The following is a 21,585-nucleotide window of genomic DNA, read 5'->3' as shown; positions in this document are numbered from 1 at the left end:
AAGTAGAGGAGATTACACAGAAGAAGAAGAGGAGAAGGCAGAATGACCACAGAGGCAGAGACTGGAGTGATGCAACCACAAGACAAGGATTGCTGGCAGCTACCAGAAGCAGGAAGAGACAAGGAACCGAGTCTCCCTTGGGCCCCCAGAGGGAGCATGGCCCCACTGGCACTTTGGTTTCACTCAGTGATAATGATTTTGGACTTCTGCTCTGGCCTCCAGAATTGTGAGAGAATAACTTTCTGTTGTTTTAAGCCACCAGCTTGTAATAATTTGCTACATCAGCCACAGGAAAGTAATATAATACCCAAATGACATTGGAAAGACTAAATCACAAACACACTAAAAATTTGATAATACAATTTGATAATAATTTGGATTGACCTTAGAAAGCTGAATATTATGACTTCCCAGATTTTGTTTACTCCATGTGCAGACAATTTTACAGTCTTTCTTTCCAAACTCCCCATTTAAAGTGCCACTATTACAGATTTGACTGTTGTTAAAATTTTAGAACTGACGAAATAAATGAGTGCTAATAAAACAGTGAAGTGCTCTGGTATCAAGTTACTGAACCAACACAATGGTTTATAACACCATGATGAAACCAAATAATTGGATACTGTGATGAATTTGAGGTATTACAGTTTTAATGGTGTTAGGCTTATGATAAGTGTTAAACAGTAATGCCACGTTCCTTTTGTTCATAGGCTCAGTGGGATGGCTTGACTGGGCGTATCACCTTCAATAAAACCGATGGCTTGAGGAAGGATTTTGATCTGGACATTATTAGTCTCAAAGAGGAAGGAACTGAAAAGGTAACCTCCTCAATAATAAATCTGAAAATTAAAAAAAAGCACTGCTCATACATTTTTACTTGCACAAACAAGTAGGGGAATGATAAGGTGATTCTCTCAGCATGTTCATTTACGTCCAGTTTTCTAGATCTCTCTCCCTGATATGCAGATAGATGTTGACGTGCTAGATTCTTAAATTGTGTGTGCTATTAATAGCAGTGCTAATGGTTATATAGTGCTTCGTTTATATACAAGTATCATTATATTATCACATATATATAACCTTAGGGGTGGATGTCATTAGCCTCATTTCTCAAAGGTTTTAAGAAATTGAGTTTAGACTTGGGAAGTCAGAAGCTGTCTATGATTTATATTTGGAATGACATCCAAGGGTTACTTAGAAATGAATTTTAATTTTACTCCATTTTGAGACTGGTGACAGAGGGACAAAATTAAGTAGGATAGAAAAGGCTTACTGAAGCAAACTAACTTTGCATCCCTAATTTTAGGAGGACATATGCCAAAAAATGGATTTTAATGTTGAGTTCTTATTTTAGGCTTATTTATTTATAATTCTCAACCTCTCAATGATTTGAGTTCCATTCTTGTTACTATTTAGAGCAATGCAAATGTAAGCTATTTAATTAATAAAATAATTTGCCTCCTCTTTATTATACCAATTTTCATATTCACAGCTATGCATTGGGATAATTAACACTTATAGTGTGAAGACTTTGCCCTTTAGAACCTTAAAAAAAAAGATTTTGAAGCCCCAGAACAACTATCTGAACACCAAAACTCTATAAGCCAACATTTTTTTCACTATAGGGGACAAAAAGCTTAATGTAAAAGAATGGCTTTGGGAACAATCAGTTTTACTTAGTTGAAATATTTCCATGATTTTTAAAATGAGATAAGGTTTCTATTTCTGTTTTGTTGCTTTTGTTAACTGAGACACATTTTTTTTAAGGTCTTAACTATACCTCACCCCCAAATAGCTTAATTAAAATAAACAAAGATTAATTAGGCTGAATGTAAAAGGTGACCACCAGTGCTGAAATGTCTGAGGAAAATAATTAGTTCACAGCTTTGAGAGTTCACACTAGTCACGCAGATTTCCTCTTTTAAAAATGCCCTCTCTCTTCATCTCCTCTCTTCCTCTCTCTCTCTGTGTCTCTGTCTCTCTGCCTCTCTCTTCCTCTCTCTGTCTCTCTGTCTCTCTCTCAGTCTTCTTCACTCTGATTTCCTTGTCTGTTGGGTTAACATGCTCTGACAGAGCACAAGGCATCAACGTAGCCTCCATAATGGATGTGGAATTTGGGCTACAGGGGACACAAGGAAAGAAAATAATATTGTTATGGACTAAAAGCCTATAATGATTTTTTTAAAGAAAATGTCTTCTTCTCTATACATGCCTCTCTCTCCCTCTCCACTCCGTTTAATGTACAGAGCTGAAGAGGGAACAAAACCTGTTAAAGAAACATCTTTTTGGCTCAGATGTGTGAGGAAATAGATGAAGTTATTGTTATGCTTTTCCAGCTATTTATACACGTCAATATTATGCACATTCTATTGGTGTTTTTCCAACAAAAGCAAAATCGAATTAGATGAAAGTGTTTTCTCAATTTGTTTCTTTATCTCTTCGTTGTTTGCAATAACATTTCTTTCTTCAGGTGACTTGGGCTCAGTGCCTGAGAAGGCTGATTAAACCTTAAAGCAATGGGAGAAGCCAACCTATCCTTCTCAGGCGTCAAGGGAGGAAATGGGCAATCTTTTCATGTCAGCCTTTTGCAGGGTCCACAGGGAAAGTTGTTAGAAAAAGCCTATTTTCTCATTGGTCGATTGACTAATCTTTAACATGTCCTTTAACATGTCTTCTTAAGGAATGATAAAGACCTTTTAATTCTGCAGCATAGATGTGCATATTCAAAAGAACGTTAAGACATTTATTTGGTGTGCAAAAGGAAAAGTGAAAATCAGGTTGTACCACCTAGTAGAAGTAACTTCTGTGGGACCCAGTACTTGGTTCATCGTTTTACTGTACCTATTCTCAGGCTTTATATTGAATTAAGATACAAGATTCCCAATAATGGGTGGGGAATGTAATGCTGTGAACACTTAATCACCATGATACCTTTTGGCTTCCATGCTCCATTTTAATTAAGTGCTATTTTTATTTTTCCCTCTGAAAACCAAGGTTGCTGGCGAAGTGTCTAAACACTTATATAAAGTGTGGAAGAAGGTTTGTACACGGACAAAAACTGCAGGAAATCTGGGGGTGGAGTGGGAAATACCAAAGGAAAAACCTGCATCCTTCCAGTTTTCCCAGACCAGTAGCTCTCCAATTGCAGTTTAGAGGCGATATTCCATATAAAAGGAGAATGGGGATGATTGAATATGTTGTCTCTCAACAACATTGCCTGTGAATTGAAACAGGTTTGAGGTAGATTAAATAATGATGGATTAAATTTTTCCCCCTAGATTATTTTTGTTTCTCCCGGGTAGGATCCGTCCCTGTTAGGACTGAAAGCAGGTAACTGCAACAGAAGCAGACACTGGGTCATTGATATTCTTTCTCGAATCACTAAATATTTTTCCCTAAAGGGCATAAAAACAGTAGATTTGATCCATCAGACTAGTCAGATAGGCTAAGGCTCAGAAGGGCTGGGACATCTCCTTCAATGTCACCACCACAAAATACGAGCCATTTTTAGAAATTCCCTTTTCTTATGTACTATCTTTTTTTATGCAGTAAAGCAAAAATTGTCAGTGCATTTTGTTTTGCAATTTGTTTTAGAACCCCAGTTTCCAGAGGACAAAAACATTAGAGGTTTTGAAAGGGAAATGAGATTATCTTGTAAATCATAACACCTAGTATCATGTTGTCAAAGAATGTGCACAGATTTATTACAGAAGCAAATGTTAGACATTACAAACATTCAGATCAGGAAAATGCCCCAGTGATATGCAAACATTGTCTTTCATTCTCTCTCTAAAACCACTTGCTAAACTATTTGTTGATTGACAGATGGACCTTAAATTACTGTTCAACTTGAACAGTTTTGTCAGGTTCACTTTCATCTTTTGAATTATAAGTTAAGTCATAGAAAGTGTAAACAGTTTCTCCCTGTAGTCAAAAACCTTGTCTCCCTTTTGGTAGTACTCAGATGAGCTCCAAAATGTCCTGCTTTTAAGTTTAAAAAAAAGGTTTAAAAACGGGTTTAATAACCTTGTTTTCATCTTCAGTGAATCAGGCTACCAAAGGCACAGGGAAGGCAATCCCATCTCTTCTCTGATAATAAGTAGATGAACCTAACTGGCACCCAGAAAGAAGCTTATTAACACTAATCCAGCTTGAGACTCCAGGCACTTTATGCAATGTTGAATTAATTCAAACCAAATATCCTAGGGAATGAAATCTAAGCCCTGAAATTTTACTCAGAGGAGGGGAATGTCCTTTATTTGTCACTAAACTGCAATAATCGCCCCCACTTCCCAGGGTTGCACTTCTTGGCTTTCCTCCTACCTCCATGCCGTTGTGCCTCTTCCTTCCTGCTGACCTATCGTTGCCCACTTTGCAAGTTGTATACACTGTGATGTGGTGTTTTGTGTTATGCCTGCTCATCAACAATTTACAGTAACCTGAGTGCTAGCACATGAGACCTATTGAGACCCAACAAACACATTGCCCTTTCCCTACAAGACTCCATCTTACAAGAGAAGGATTCACCCCCATTGTCTTCAAATTCCAAAAGCTCTTCTCTGCGCTCTGACGTTTTTCAGTAGAGAAGAGTCTGCCTGAAATTCTTTCCAAAAGACGGATACAGCAGTCTTTACAAAACCCATCACTAAAAATATGTGTTCATAAAGCTCATGATACACAAAACAGATACACTTTTTTTCCCCTAGGTGCTCGGTTATTTCACTCCGAAATTTTGGATTTTGAGTTTATGTGACTCACATACCAGGTTTGGGAGATAGATATTAGTCACTCTCTGAGCATCCTTTCGTTGCATTACTTCTTTTAAAAAAGTTTGCTTAATGGCATTTGGGCACTCATTTTAAAATGCTTCCCTCTGTTGTCTGAGATAATAAATGGCTGCTCCCTCCTGCCAGTTTACAAAGTGAAAGAAGGCAGGGCCAGACAATTTCGCTTTTGAGCCTTCCTCCCAACAAATAATTGGTCTACCGTCCACTACTTCTCACTGGTGAATTGCTGCTGACTGCTTTTGCTACAGTTTGAAAACTGAGGTTCCGCTTCCTGGAAGCCCTCCTCCAAGGTCGGAGAACAGGACTGAAATGCTAAACACCCTGGCATCTGGGTAACTGTGTCCCTCTCCCTAATACACATGAATCATGGAATCTTGCTTTTTCAGAAAGAGACATTCCTTCACGTGTTCATTTACTTCAATTAACGGGTAAAGTCAGTGGACAACTTAGGTTCAAAAGACACACACATGCATGCACGCACGCACAAACACACACACACGTACTCACACACACACACACACACACACACACACACACGCACTCTACTGCTTTGGTGATTAAAAGGTTTGAAAATAGAAGGCTGAGGTCATTCAAACTCCATACGTACTCCAAACTCCAAACTGTCCACTTCCCAGGAATAGCTTGATCGTTACTATACTTTGAAACTCTTTTAGTCTAGATTTGAGGAAACTTCTGTTACACAGATAGTAGGAAAAAATAATCTCCTTTTTCTTATTTTAGGGAGGAAAGGTTACATTGAATGGGACTTTGGGAATCATTTGATTAGAACTACATCAGCAATGATATCTGATCTTCCACACTTTTAGTGAGGTTAATAAAAGAAAAAAAGCCAGATGTTAAGCTGTGGGGTGTATTTGTCTACAATTTCAAGTTTGTATTTTAAAAGGGAGTGATGTTGCAAGGCCATTCAACCCTGCCATTTGCAAATATTAGTATAGGTCCTTTAAACACTTGACATTAATAGAAATAAGAGTTACAGAGAACACATTTCATTACTTAACAAATTGGCTAAAAACACAGTTATTTTCTCCACCTTTCAATACTTAATTAAAAATTAGGTTCCATTCTCCCCAGTGCCTAAGTCAAGCTTTAATTAAAAGCACAGCCAGGGCCCAATTTAGACACAGTCTTCATAGAGTTAGAAGTCAACTGTTCACAACCTAAAGCATAGCTTTGGATGAAAACCAATAGATTCCCAGTTGTGGTTAGCCTGAGATACGTTTCCTGGAAGCGAGGGTCCCTGCCCCAAAAAAGTGAGAGTAGGGGTGGAGGTTAGAAGAGAGGAAAGAAAATATGGTCTCCCTTTCTTGGGTTTAAAGCCAGACAAAGAAAAGATTCTTTAATCAGCAGACATGTGTTGTGTGCATTCTAAGTGATGAACATCGCTCTTGATCCTGGAAAGACTGAATGGTTATTAAAGGTGTTAACCTGCAGCTTAATCCTACCTCTAATACCCTCTCTATAGACAGGATGGAATACTTTCAAATGCAAAAAATACCCCAAACCCCCATTTATCTAGACCTGTCTCCTATGTCACCAACGAACTAGCTCTAATTAAGTATAGAAAGAAGACAGTGAAACTGAAATAGTTCGCACTGATGTGTGAATGTGTGATACAGTACTTGCAACTTCCTCAAAGAATTTATATTTCTAAAAAGAATACTTGTCAAGCTAAATGAATTATCAGCTGCTGCATTTAGGCAGTAAATCAAAGTAAATAAATAGAAAAGGAAAGAAGCCTAACATTCCCACAGGTAAAACTTTATTTAAATATCAGGAAAGCTCTAATGTCTCCATTTCACTGGTGAGGAAATTGAGCCACAGCAGGGTTAATTAACTTGCCCATGGTCACATTGCTGGTAAATTGCAAAATTAGAATCTGGACAAGAGTATATCTGGAAAGCTCATACTCTGTCCAGCTAGCCAGTGTCCTCCTATTGGAAGAGTATATTTAGAGATCAAGCATAGGTCCACCCTGTCCATCCCAGAGTATGTCCAAGTGTTGGTGTTCCTAAACTGACCCTGTTTTTCATAGTTCCTTTACTTTATCAGCTTATAAATTTCAAAAAAAAATTCGCTAACAATTCCAAGTTCTTTCATAACAGGACAAGCTTAAAGAAATTACTGAGGCAGTCATTCAGATGTCCTTCGTTAATGTTTGTGCAGCGCTTATACCAACACTTTCACATGCCTCTGCTCATTTGATATGCTCAGCATCCCTATAAAATATTTTATAGTTAGAGAACGAAAGCTCAGAAAGTTTAGTATCTTGTCCAATATCACACTGCAACCAGGTTTGCATCCCATCTCACTAGGCTGGCAGTAAACGCCTACAGAAGGCTTCAAAGTGCTCGATTCTCTGAGGCTCTTTTCCTAGGTTGTCCCCAGAGGCAAAACAAATCAATATACTTCTACAAGGTCTTATAACCCAGAAATGACTTTGCCACTGGAGGAAATTTGGCTTATTATTTCTTAAAAGAGCAATGGGCTTCACTGACTGCCAATCACAATGATTGCTTCTGTGATAGATAAAAAGATCAATAAGCAATAAAAGTGAATACCTTTACTGAAGGCATTCATGGTCAAGTGACCAAACAAGACAGGTAAACAGATGATAATAACAGAAGAAGGTCCAGAACAGAGGTACAAGGAAGGTATGAACAGAGTACTACTAGTTTTCACAAGAGGCACCCCGACCCAGCACTGACTCCTCCAGTAAAATAGGCCTAGAACTTAGTTTACTGCTCATCCACACTTTTTCTTCCATTTACGTTTCCCTTTTAGATGCCTGATCTCTCCACTATCCATCCTGCCTCCTCCATTCCATTTCTTATAAATTTTAAAGGCATTGATAGTAATACTTTGGTAACACAAGGTTTGTATCAATAAAATGTAAGCTCCACAAGACCAGAAATTTTTATCTCTTTTGTTCACTGCTATGCCCTCCAAGGCCTAGAAGAATCCCTGTCATATAAGTAGTTGTTCAACAAATACATATTGGAAGAAAATCCAATACTCATTTAAAAATTCTTAATTTAAAACAGAACATTGAACTTAATAAATTAAAAACAAAAGGACCTCCCCCTACTCCACCCCACATAGCACAAATTTTCTGTTCCATCTACACACTCATTCTTCCATTGTTTTGTTTTCCCACATTTAGTAGCTTCCACTGTGATGCCCTGTTGTCTTCTTCCCAGACTATGAGATTTTGTGCCTATTCCTGGTGTACCAGGGACCTCTCTTTAGCATAAATGCCATCACTGACTGCCAGCAGCCTCTGATGTAATGTGTTCTGTGTAGATTGGGATTTGGAACTCCAACAGTGGGCTTAACATGACAGACGGCAACAAAGACAGGTCCAATAATATCACCGATTCACTCGCCAACCGAACGCTCATCATCACCACAATTCTGGTAAGTTGACTATGTGGAATTCAGGGCATCTTATCCAGACTCTTACTCTAGACCTTGAAGGATTCCTCAACTATCCTTTTCATGCCAACAACTCTCTCTCTAAATGTCTATGTTTAACTGGGACACTAGAAGCATATGTTTGTGTGTACCTATAATAGATTGAATTATCAGCTTCCAACATTGTTCTGAAGATTTCCTACCTCCAATCCATTCTCATCTCTGTTTTGCTCCACTCTCTAGACCCACCCAGCTGGTCTCCCTTGCTCTCTGGCTGCTGGTTGGTTTCAACCAAGGAGAGACTAAGACCAGGGAAGTGGAGGAAGAGACCCAAGGAGATTTCTTCCACTGTTTCCCAACAGTATTGTCAGAACCTCTGTCCTTCACAGCCATAGCTTCTATCCTGTCAATGATCCTGCCTCCATATGCTAACTGCACTGGACTCCTGGAACACTCTTTCCTCCCTCTCTGCCTCAACCCTAGCTTCCTAATTATGCTGCTCCCTGGGTGTCTATATCCCAGTGCAATTCTCACCACCATCCCTGTTGCCTCCCTTTGTCTTGCTCATTCCTCTGTAAATAGCCCCTTTATTAACTGCCCTCAAAAGCCCAGGTAAAAGTACCTCCTACTCTGTGTTGGAACCCCTGTCATGCCCCCATCTAGCAACTGTGCACTCACAAGTTGTTCGTTCTCCCTCTTTTCTCTATCCTAATCCAAGAAGTAAAGGGAGTTGCCACCTCTAAAATCTTCACTTTTGGACCTTCCTGTTTTGATTTAGTCCATGATGTCAGGCCAATTTATTTCTGAAACAGTTAGCTTCAGAGAATTATTCATCCAAAATGAAAACCATTTTGTTTTCCTGGTGTCTACTTTCTCTGAAACTTTCTCATGGAAATACAGAGTTTTCTACTTCTATCAGTTTGTTTGAGGATAAGCCTAAACGCAAAGGACAGATCAGTAATGTAGTAACTATTATGATTGTATAAAATAAAATACATTTTTATTTATTCAAATGAGAATAAATCAATAATAAAAATAAATTTTTATTTATTCAAATTAATTAATAAGATTATAGATACGCAGACTTAAGGAAATGTCCATTATTCATAGGATAGGGGATTTATCACATAAGCATATAAACAAAGAATTTACCAGATGTGAGCTCTAAGATGCATTCAAATAAGAAAGTGGAACCGATGATAAAAGAAGACACTGAAATGGCCTTTGAATAAGATATCCTGAATGAAACCAAGAAAAAATAGGTAAGTAATAAGGGAATAGTGAAGTTGAGATGCAATTTAGCTGAGAAATGAGAAAATTAAAATATTCAGAGTATTTAGTAGACAGGAAGTTTGCAGAACAAGGGAATATATTTGCTGATTTAGATTTCCCTTTTATAAGTAGGTGAAGTTCATAGATAAAAGCCAGGAGGGAGGGTGGGTCTAGCACTAGAAGCTTGGGTGTGGGCACAGCTGCATGCCAGACATCCAGACATCAGATCGTCCCCTGCCTTCTCTGCCAGACCTAAAGTTCAAAAATGATTGTGTCTCTATGACACCATTCACTCACAGCTCTGCCCTCAGCAGTGGAGGGGAAAACCTCTCAATCAAAGAGAGAGGAGGGAGTGAAATAATATATGAAGTGTTCTATATTTGTAGAGGAGGTACAAAAGATGAGTTTAGCAAAGGCAGAAGGGAAAGTGACTTTCTTTAGTATTCTCAAATCTTAAAAATAATTTTCAAATATTTTATATCTTCTGGCTGTTGATAGAGCTTGTGTAAGTAAATTCTGCCTTTCATTATAACAGGGTTTCATATGTGATTTGTTTCATATAGGAAGAACCCTATGTGATGTACAGGAAATCTGATAAGCCCCTGTATGGAAATGACAGATTTGAAGGATATTGCCTGGATCTATTGAAGGAATTGTCAAACATCCTGGGTTTCATTTATGATGTTAAACTTGTCCCTGATGGCAAATATGGAGCTCAGAATGACAAAGGAGAGTGGAATGGAATGGTCAAAGAACTTATAGATCATGTAAGCAAAACTATATCTCCTACATAGGGGTCTTAAATGTCAAAAAAAGTGCATAATGAGAAGAAGTAAAAGAAAAGAGAAAAAATGGTTGAGTCAGAAGACATGTTTTATTTATTTATTTTTTTAAATAATAAAAATGGCTTGAAAAGTGGGAGAAAACAACCTACCAATGTAGTTTCCCCACTTAGAAGGGCAAGTAATGAAAAATTGAGGATAAAAATTTATGGGCCCATCCCTCATACTGAAGAATAAACTTGAATGATTCTTAGATTAGATAAAGAGTTCTGAAGTTTGCAGCTCAGAGCAAAATCTCATCGACTACTTTTATGATCTAGTTGCTCATTTCTTACTTTTCTCACATGCTCTTTTTTAAAGACATTCTTCTGCAGTTTTCTTTCCCCCATTTAGTTCCAGAATATGTATGTGTATATATATATATGTCGTGTGTGTGTATGTTTCACACTGTCTGGTTTCTCTTTGCTAATGAATACTATTTTGTAAACATAACTGTGTAAATCAACTGTTTTTATATTAGAGTCAATCAGCACAGGAGGTTTTTGTGTGAGAAGCATTTGGAGTTGAGAATAGGAATCAGGAGAACCAGGAAAAGTCTAGACATTCACCAGGAAGGTAGACAACTAAGGTGACAAGTTCAAACTTGCTTTTGCAGAGGGCTGATCTGGCGGTGGCTCCTCTTACCATCACTTACGTGCGGGAAAAAGTCATAGACTTCTCCAAACCCTTCATGACCCTGGGCATCAGCATTCTCTACCATAAGCCCAATGGCACCAATCCAGGGGTCTTCTCCTTCCTCAACCCTCTATCTCCTGACATTTGGATGTATGTGCTTTTAGCCTGTTTAGGAGTCAGTTGTGTACTCTTTGTGATCGCAAGGTAAGTTAGAGAACTACTAAACTTACAACAGATCTATGTCAGTCTCAGGTTGACCTGTATGCTCTAGAGGTAGACAGAGTTCAAGAACTTCAAAGTATTCTTTTAGTTTTGCCTGGTGTTCTATTCTGTCAAGTTCTCCCTCATAAAAGCCACTCTATAAATGAATATCTTCTAATTATTCATAAAGGTAATTTTAAAAGATAATAGGAAGACAATTTTATATATTATATTAATTTCATTTTATCAGTACTTAAAGCAATGTAAAATGGTTATGTACCCATTTTTCCCTGAATTATATTGCCACAAAAGCAATAGCTCAGCTAATAAATCTAAAATGTTTCAACAGGAAAGAAAAAAGTTGTGTCCAGATTCTTGATCCCTGGAATATTCGCAAATATTAAGCAAAATAGAAAAAGTTAGCTAGGAATTGTTGTAGCAAATAAGAAGCACTGGATTAAACAAGATTTTGAAATCCTCAGGAATAAAAACAAATACTTTGAAAATTTTATAAAATTTATTTTTTAAAAAAATTAGACAGTTAACAAGAGAATTCTGGAAATAACAATAAAAAGAAAGAGTAGTTATATATCCAGTCTGGAGGCATGAAATCTTTATGCTACCCTGATGATTCAGTTTAGATTTTATTTTCTGAGATAACCCTACATTTAACCATTCTGCTCTACACAGTTTTTCAAAGGATTGTTGTACCATTCAGTAGATCATATTTTCTAAATACCTTTGATACTGAATTGGAAACACAGCTGCTTTATCTTTCTGTTGGCTTAGACAGTAGATATCCCTAGACAAACCCTGTAAAAAAATGATTGCTTTGTTATGTCCTCTATTCATTTTCAACCTTTTTCATCCTTCAACAAAACTCAGTGAACTTTTTCTCTAATCAATTTGTGTTTTCCCTCCAGGAATTTCTAAGAGAAATCTTTCTTCATGCTAGTCCTTTGTCATTGTTCACTGTATGGTTTTGATTAATGCCAGGTAACTCTTTCCCTAGCATAATTATAAAGAAAGCTGGGAAAAATAACCTAGTTTGGAAATGTCTTACAGATCCATAAAGCAGACATAGTAAAAGCGAATAAATGTGTGCTCTCACGTGTGGGTGAGTCACATATGTTCAATATGAAATGAATATTTCAAAGTTCTCTATACTTCATAAAGTGTACCATTACCAAATCCTAGACTGTTTTCCAAATTTTGTCCAGATATTAAATTACTTTTAAATAATGACCAAAGCTTTCTTTCCATGTGTCTTACCTCATAAAATAGTATATTGTCAGTATGTAGAGTCATACTATCCTTTGATACATTAATACTCAATCAGTGGTTCTCAACTAGGAGAGATTTTATCCTCCAGGGAACATTTTATCCTCCAGACATTTCCAGCAATGTCTGTAAATAGCTTTTGATTGTTACAACTGAGGGTGGAGGTTGCTACTGGTATATAGTAGGTAGAGTCCAGGGATGTAGCTAAACATCCTACAGTGTACAGGACAGCCCTCCCCCTACAACAAAGAATTACCCCAAAATGTCAATAGCATCAAGTTTGAATAACCATGCTCTAAATAATTAAAGATGATAGTGCTTTGAGTATCAAATTTTCAAAGATGAATAACTCACCTTTGGAAGGGCATTTCTCATTACTGGCTCATAAGTGAAATGAATAATGCCCTAGAATGGCCATTGAATAAATGACCACCCTAAAGTGATGTACTCTCTAACAATAAATTAGAAATCTTGTGTTGGCTTGTTGTTCCATTCCTCTATTTGGGGCCCACACCTGCTGGGTGATTCTAAGGCTAGTAGAGCAATCCAAGCAGCAGAGGGCAACAGAGAAGTGAGTTTCCATATTCCCCAGCTCACTGCTTTGTCTAAACAGTGATGCTAATGAGTAGAATAGGCAAGACAATGTTGATGAGCAAGTAATTACATCATTTATCACACTGACTTGACCAAAATCAGTGAAAGAAAAAAACATGTCAACAGCAACCAGAAATTCTCACAAGCATACAGGTTGAAAGTTCTCTTTTACATTTGACACCAAGTGTGCCTTTAAATGGCCTTATTTTTACCACCAGAATATGTCAAAATAATGTAGCATTCAGTAGTTTTCCCCTCCTCATTTTGTCTGTTCCTCTATAACCTCCTGATGAACCAGAGCCCTACCTTTTCTAAATTCATTCTGTTTCAGTTAAGAAAGCAACCTCCTTTCTCCCCTAGTCAATACTATCCACTCAACATTCCTACTCACCAAGTATCATTTATAAACCAGCTCTTCTTTATTTAGCTTATTCTCCTTGTCACTCCCTTCTCACTGTCTTTCCTCTCACTCTGGGTCTTGGGGAAGTGGAGATGTCATGCATCAAATGCAAACTTGCAAACAGCATGGTGGTAAAACATAGAAAATATAAAAATATAAAAAATAACTCCCTGCAGTGTACAAGTGCACTATCATGGGGATTGTACTCTCAGCTACATTCAGCTTCTCCACACCTTTGAATCCATTCCTGCCTCTACGTCATAAAGCCACTAAATATATTTTGGAGGTGATTCCTAAAGACAAAATCCTGATCAAATAAATGTGCCAATTCACTTTTACTTCCCACCATCATAGCTTGAACTTGGTCACTCTGCATCCATAAGCTAATATGTAAAATGACTTTCTGTTACCACCTTAGTGGTTTGCATTCAAAGTTAGTGAAATAGAAATGAAAAACAGCTAACTTCCTAATCATCTTTAGCTCTAGAGAGGCTTTTGAATTTGCTTTTTGAAATATATCCTTTCTTGTCTTTTTAAAGGGGAAAAATAAAGCCCATCACTGCATTTAGGCTAATGTTCTCACTAGACAGAGACTTACAAACCATTTGCTGAAGTGAATTGAATTTATAAAGTTAGACAAACTAAGGAAAGCCATATAATTTTTTTAGTTACTATGACTTGTTACAAATGTGCATGTCAGTGTTTTTGTTTTGTGGTTGACATTTTTTTAATTACTTTTTGTAAAGTATTTAATCCCAAGGAATTATAACCATCATGAACACAAAATTTAGATAGACCAAATATCCAAATATAATGTCTGATTACATCTTATAATTTATGCTCATCTTCTTAAAATGAACATTTTTTAAGTTGGCTTCTGGCAAAGAAAAATCAAGCAAACCTTTGACTATAACTCTACAGTTATAATACCAACCCAACAGTTATGCTATGAGATCGAATAGAGCTTCCTCCATTAAAAGATGAATAGATCTCCCTCTTCTTGATACACCCTAATATCTATTCTCAGCCATAAAAAGAATCTCTTAATTAGAAATCTTCAGTATGACCAGCATTTTATATCTTCCATTCAAGTAAAAGCCTGGCATATATAAACATGAAACCTAAATTAACCTCTGTATTTCAATGTAACGCTACTCTTCTATGTGCAAATTTTAACATAAATTCTAAGCATATTTGTCCCTTTCTCTGACATTTCACTAAAAATCAGTATCAGTTGAAGATAGCAGCTTCAGAATATCATTGGTGTGGGTCATGTATTAATCTTTCTCCCAGACTTCCTGGTGCTGACATTACTGTCACACTAGCTATCTTTAAGCAGGCATTAGGAATTTCAAGCTGAAATATCTACATCCGGTAGGCAACAGGTAGGTCTATTGCATTACGAAAAGTCAGTGTCTTACAACACAGCATCAAATCACTATTTAATATTCCTCAGTCCACATACTCCCCAAGTCACTCAGAATCTCAGAGAGAAAGGATCTAAAATATCTCTGCAGAGCAGGCAGAATCACATTGCTGTTTAGACAGTTTTCTTTTTTGCCATAGAAAATTAGATTAATTGTTCACTTAGAACTGCAAAGTATGAAATGCTGAAAAAAGACCAAGTTAGATGCAGCATTCCAAAGAGAAAAGTGGTGATCTCATTCATCAGAGCATATACAGGGGAGAAATGCCAGAATATCAGGGGGCTGGTGGTTGCCAGGTTTTATGATCTGTTTAGAAAAACTCCTTCCTTTGAATGCATAATCTGCCTAATTTATTGCACTTAATATTTTTTAATTATTGTACAAGTGACAATGATATTAAGTAACGGCATCTTTACTCTGTGTACTGCTTCAATTAGTAGGTTCATTAATATTGGTATTCAGTTCTTCAGCTCAGCAAACTACTATGGTTATAAGAGAGTATAAATTCAAAACTTAATTATATTGTTGAAACAGTAATTAAAATGTATTGGCATGGTATTGTCAATTAAAGCTATATTCATAAGCTTCACAGGAACCTGCACTGTGTGCCCTGCAGCTGTGGAGAAGGTGCAGTCATGATTCAGATGCCATTACTGGGGGATAAACTACAAGGCTGTTATCCCAGTCTCCCTAAGACTTGATGAGGAGATGCTGTATACTTTTCAGAAGGTGTCTGGGGGTTTAGAGAATGGTTTTTCATTAAGAGGAACTGTCTGCCCAGTTCCTTGTGCATGATTCACAGTGTGCCCTGCTTTTCGCTTTAGATAATGTATTCACTTTAATACTAACTCTCCCCAAGTGTCAGCAACCTGCTATTGTTTACTGCTGAAACCTTATGGCTGGAGAGCATTCCATATGTTCTCATTGGCTTTATGGTGTTTTAACATTACTCCTGCTTGCATTAAAAGACCCAATGGCAAACGGCAAAGCTTCCAGTGCTAAGGACTACTGCATTTAATCATTTCCAGATCACTTTACAGAGCACCTGCTAATGTCTTTTTGGAAAAATAAGTGCCCCTTGGAAAGATAGTCCTAAAATATAACCACAGAGCAGGGAGCTCCTTGGGCTGTAGAGATCAGACAGATGTTTAGAAAACAGAGGAAGAACCAAAACTCTTCAGTTCCTCAAATTTTTATTTTAACACACCCTAGAGATATCTGGATTCCCTCTTTTTTAAAAATAAGGAAACTGAAGCCAGTGAGCTTAAGTTACTTATTCAAGGTTGACTTCCTAACTAACGAGGGTTGGTGATCAGGTGACCACAATTCATAGTTCTAGAAACAATTCAAAATGAATCTAGAGTGTCTGAATCTAAAACTCTCCATTGAGACATGCTGTGTCCTTAACACTAATGAACCCCTGTGCCTGGGCCAGGATACTTCTAAGTTTGAACTTTATCTCTTCATTTAAGGATTGTGATTTTTATCTCCATATACAATCATAAAAGCATTAATACATCCCAATCCAGACATTCTTTTTGTTTATTAATTGTTTCAAACTTGCAGCTCCTTTGATTCATTATGAAATCACTAGACCACACAGACTCCTTTAAACTTCTATCCATAGATACCTCTTGAAGTCCAGTCACCCCTCTGTTTTTGTGCCTTCCACAGCACCTAGCAACACAGTATCTTGATACTGTAGCTGGTATGCAACAGTGTGTGTGTCACTGTCATTGCTACTTTGTGGCGTAAATACTCGGGATGAGTGAACCTCTCTTTAACAGTCCATCTAGTTGTTCAGTAAAATGGAAATGAGTGAAAACTCAGAACAATTTAGTAGACATAGATCTGTGGAGTACAGTTCCAGACAACCAACGGGCTTTGACTACAACTCAGAAGTCTGATAAATATAATGTCTAAAGTCTCCTTTGCACTTTGCCCACCAAAGCTGTAAGTTTATGAATATGGCCTACTGTTTGGTTTGATGCGTCCATCATTAGCTGTTGGGTGTTCTGCATTGTTCAGTGGGTTTTCACTGGTGCCACATATATTTATCTCATGTTTACAGACTGTTTCTGTTAACTACCACAGGTTTACACCCTACGAGTGGTATAACCCCCACCCATGCAATCCTGACTCAGACGTGGTGGAAAACAATTTTACTTTACTAAACAGTTTCTGGTTTGGAGTTGGAGCTCTCATGCAACAAGGTACAAGGTTGCGCATCTTTGTCACACACATCCCACAGTCTGCTGACAGGTTTTCATGCTGGTAAATTCCACCAAGAAGATAGAGGGTAGGCTAAAAACTATCTCAGGAATCAAAAAGATAGATCCCGGCTTCCTAGACAGTTCTAAAAATAAAAAAAAAATATGACAGAAGTGAAACTCCTTTGCTATATATCTAAAATAAGACTTACTATCAAGCAATGAACACAAATTTTCCTAGAGAGAAGGAAGGGATAAATTATCTTAGAAACTGTTTACAAATTGGCATAGATGGAGATATCAGTCTTTTCCTAACTTCACAAGTTAGAGGTTGAAAAGGATTAAAGTTTGAATCCTTTGAAAATTAGGTTGACTTACATTCTTCCAATAGCTCACAGTACTTAAAACTGTCAACTAATTACCACTCTGACAGACCCTACAGGGATTCATCTTAGCTTCCCAGTAACCTTTTACGATCTCCATCAGTTGGTAACCATAGCAACAGTAAACTGGAGAAGTTGGGGGAAATGAAATTCAAACCATAGGAATGTAATATATTTTATACATTTTCTATGATTTGGAAGATTTTGATTTTGGTGGGGAGGGAGGAGTGAGTTGTTTTAACCTTTGGAAGAAATCCAACTCTTTTGTGGATATTCCTCAGCTTTGATTCCAGATGTATGGTATAGAAAACCATTCTCAAGATAAGTGCATTTATTTAAGAAAATCATAAGTCACAGATGCTGTTGTGTTTGGAATATCTGCTCATTTGACAACAAGTTGCAAAATAAATTGGCAAAGGAAATTTCAACTAGGATATATATTAAAGATGTTTGTTACTTAGGTGTGAACCCTAAGGCTTTTCATGAGGGAGTTGTTATCATCTACTCGAAATGTATATAGTCTGTCTCTAAAAATTCCAGGGAGAGAGAGCAAGGGTTTCTAGTGTGGAAATACAAAATAATTGAAGAGAGTGAGTAAAACCTCTCATCATGCAATTAAGTGTAGTTTATTCAGGCACTGCCAAATAGGTGTAGACACAGCACCTGATTTACTAGAAATCACTTGCATGAGTTTAGAGCATAGCACAGAACTATAAATCCTGCAGGAAAACTCATTAGATGACATATACTGCTTTACCACTGCATTTACTTTTTAAGGAATTTATCTTGTGAACAATTACTTTCAAAGAGTGAGAGACTCCCCTCCTTCCCTACAGCTTGCCTTCCTGTGCCATTAGAATAGAAAAATATAGACTTGGGTTTCATAGAGCACACGGCAAGTCTGTGCATGTACGTATGACTGTGACTGCCTTCTGTCATATGAGTGTTCCCGCCCCTAAAATTTCTTTTTTATATTCTACCTGTTTGGAGTTTCCCATCATCCACAGCAAACCGTGGGATGCAGTGTCTGCTAGTTACCACTACCTTGGGTACGTGACAGTCAACCCCAACCAGACTCTGCTTGTTTTTCAAGAAGTTTTAAATATTTGTCAGGTGAAACATATATTGAAATGTAAAAATTTGCAGTACTGGTGACTGTTAGTGCATTTGTCCTTAGCATGTGGCATTGGACCAGGTAGCTAACTTATGTATTGACTGTTGTGCTCTTGTTAGCAGAAGCTTATCACTGTACTCACTTGGAAATCATTTTGTTTAATTTCTTTTTTAATGTGATGATCAGGCTTTCTCTTTTCTACAGAGCGTGAGCAAAGTCTGGATCAGGATTGGCTGTCATGTCTGCCATAAATGGCAGTAAAGAGACTTCAGCAAGTATTGTCTCTCATCCTAAATATTTTCTAATGATGTTTTATTCTACTTTTATTACTTTCATAACTTCATACTCTAGAATTCTGAACTTAGAAAAATCATCTCTACTTGAGCGAAGTCATTTCTAAGTATGTAAATTAATGTTGAGAGTCATGAAAGTCGCAAAATTGTGTGAAATTTTTTAAAAAGATGAAATGTTGAGAAATATAATTCATACCGTCTACCAGGGGTTTGAAATGTAACCTGAGTAGGTTTCTACAAATTATTTTTAAGTTCCAAGACCACTTCATCCAAAAGTATAAATATGTATTAGTTTAAAGTGTGATAGATGTGAATTTATCATTACATGTCAACAGCTGCTTATCCGTCTGTCCAGTTTTACTGCCATATAATACATAATTATACAAATAATAAATTAAAATCTGATCTTTTCACAAATACAGCCAAATAAAATAAGGATAAATTTACAGCAGAAAATCTATACCTATAAGCTAAGAAAATATATCTACTAACTATATTACCTATTTCCCACTGCTATTTTATGAAATAAATTGTATTTTAATGACAGCCAACGAAAAATCTAAAATAATATCACACTACCACAAGGCTGCTAGATCAATGAAGTACAAAGATATGAAACAAACTTGGGCATTAAACACACACATACACCCACAGACATATAAATCCCATTAAACTGAAAGATTAAAACAAGAGAGCAACAAACTATTCTACTAAATTCTTAGAGGCAATTTAATGAAAACTGTTATAAATCTGAGTATTATTACACACCCAAATTCAAACAAACAAACAAAAGAAGGAAATAAAAACCACAGTGAAGCCATTAACCTCATTAAAAGACAATAAAGCACAAAGATACCTAATAGCTTTAGAAGAATACATCTAATTCAAGGCCAAGAAACTCTGCCGACCTTTATCTGCTTACCATGAGCTGGCTTTGATTTCATGAGCAATATTTGTATCTGTTTATAGATTAAACTTGAGCATAAACTCATGTATTTGTAGATTCGTAAACTCCAATGTCCCTTTCTATCTTAAGCCATTAACTACAAAACTTCAAAACACCCAATCAGAAAAGTGAAAGACTCCTTTAAACCAGGTAATTCACCTGCTGAACTTCATACTTTGGATTTTTTAACTTAGGGTTTTTCCCTTTCACTTTTTAACTGGTCCCATAAACTCTAACATTCCTCTGACTTCATGGAGGAAATGCTAAGTACAGAACCAATGGTGAATTTCAAGCAAGCAGATTAACCAAAAATCCATCCATGAATTGATCAAATTGGGGTAAGTGCTGCATATACCCTTCTGTCCCTTTTGATTCTACTGTTGGATTTATGGCCTTCCATAAGTTTGATCAAAAGTTTTGAGCTAGAGAGTTTTCACAGATGTTTGTCCTTTGTGTAGGTAAACTTCACACATGTACCCTTTCTTTAAGAGAGAAAGGTTTTTTTGGTAAATACATTAAATGCCTCTATATTACCTTTTTACAAATAATCAGGAATCATCTGATAACATCTAAAATGTATGTTCTTAGCAGAAAAGGCCCCTTTCCACCTGCAAAACAGCCAGTCTTTGAAGTATAATTAAAAAATAGTACTTTATTTGAGGACAAAATTTGCCTCTTCAGTGAATATATTATTTTCAGTTAAATAAGAATCTACTTTAAAAAAATAATTTTGACTTCAAAAGTAACATAAAGCAATAAAAAATGATTCATCTACTGTCAAATATGGCTGCATCCAATTTCATTTGATTTGTGAAACTCCAGTGTTTTATTAAAGTACATGTGATAATGACATGATATGTTAATCTTTTGAAAGTCTCTCTCATTCTTTAAGATTAAATAAAAGTAAGTTAGCATTTCAAAGCTTTCACAGTTGTACAACCTAGAACATTTTATTTCAAACAATAAGATGCATATCAGACAGTAAGAAAAGTCCAGAAGTCTGGGATTGACTTTTCAGCAGAAACAAGCAAACAAACTCAAATCTAAGCAACTAAACTATCTATAAATTTTAAACATAGAATAACTTAGGGTTAAAATCATTTAATGCCTTCAAATGTCAATAAATCACATTTTAAACAGCAGCATTGATAAATGATAAAAGATCACTTAGATTTTGCTTCATTTTCTAAAAAAATGCATCTATTCACCTACACGCAAGAGAGTAAAACCTTGATAGATTTATAGTTTTGTGTCACAAAAATGCATTATCTCTCTAGGTTAGTGTCAAATCATGGGTCTTCCCTTCTCTCCTAACTGTTTAACTCTCTTACTCTGGCGATACCATCACAGGATCAGAGTTGATGCCCAAAGCTCTATCAACAAGAATAGTTGGAGGGATATGGTGGTTTTTCACACTAATCATCATTTCATCCTACACTGCCAATCTGGCTGCCTTCTTGACAGTAGAGCGAATGGAATCCCCCATTGATTCAGCAGATGACCTGGCAAAACAAACCAAGATAGAATATGGGGCAGTCAGAGATGGATCAACAATGACCTTCTTCAAGGTAAGGAACTGACAATATATTCTCAGCGGTTATCTCATACTGAGGGGAGGAGGTTGTGGAATGAGAGTCTGTCCAAAAAAAACCAAAAAAATGTTAGGCAACTTTTTTATAAAATAAAATGTCTAATGGCAAAATCTGATTGCAAGGGACCTAGGTACCCTCAGCTGTCACATAAAACAATTTCTTCAGTGCCCATCTAGGTATCATTCCCTCTATC

At 36.7% G+C, this 21,585-nt stretch overlaps 1 protein-coding gene across 9 annotated transcripts in view; it reads left to right on the top strand.

Moving 5' to 3' along the window:
* Positions 1 to 21,585, top strand: part of GRIK1 (glutamate ionotropic receptor kainate type subunit 1) — a 426,140-nt gene that overhangs the window by 369,162 nt on the left and 35,393 nt on the right. For 4 of the 9 annotated variants that reach the window (XM_033418174.2, XM_033418170.2, XM_049710493.1 and 1 more), the window contains exons 8-14: positions 711 to 818; positions 2,995 to 3,039; positions 8,112 to 8,225; positions 10,058 to 10,261; positions 10,932 to 11,155; positions 16,949 to 17,067; positions 21,151 to 21,368. In XM_033418174.2, coding sequence (XP_033274065.1) covers positions 711 to 818; positions 2,995 to 3,039; positions 8,112 to 8,225; positions 10,058 to 10,261; positions 10,932 to 11,155; positions 16,949 to 17,067; positions 21,151 to 21,368 — 1,032 coding nt within the window. Of the gene's footprint in view, positions 1 to 710; positions 819 to 2,994; positions 3,040 to 8,111; positions 8,226 to 9,332; positions 9,478 to 10,057; positions 10,262 to 10,931; positions 11,156 to 16,948; positions 17,068 to 18,765; positions 21,369 to 21,585 lie in introns of those variants that run through there. The other 5 variants (XM_004264500.3, XM_033418171.2, XM_033418172.2 and 2 more) reach the window with 4 other exon arrangements.

Source organism: Orcinus orca, chromosome 5, assembly GCF_937001465.1.
Source record: "Orcinus orca chromosome 5, mOrcOrc1.1, whole genome shotgun sequence".
Taxonomy (NCBI): Eukaryota; Metazoa; Chordata; class Mammalia; order Artiodactyla; family Delphinidae; genus Orcinus; species Orcinus orca.
The sequence above is the reverse complement of the archived record's forward strand: the minus strand, read 5'-3'. Positions and strand labels throughout refer to the sequence as shown.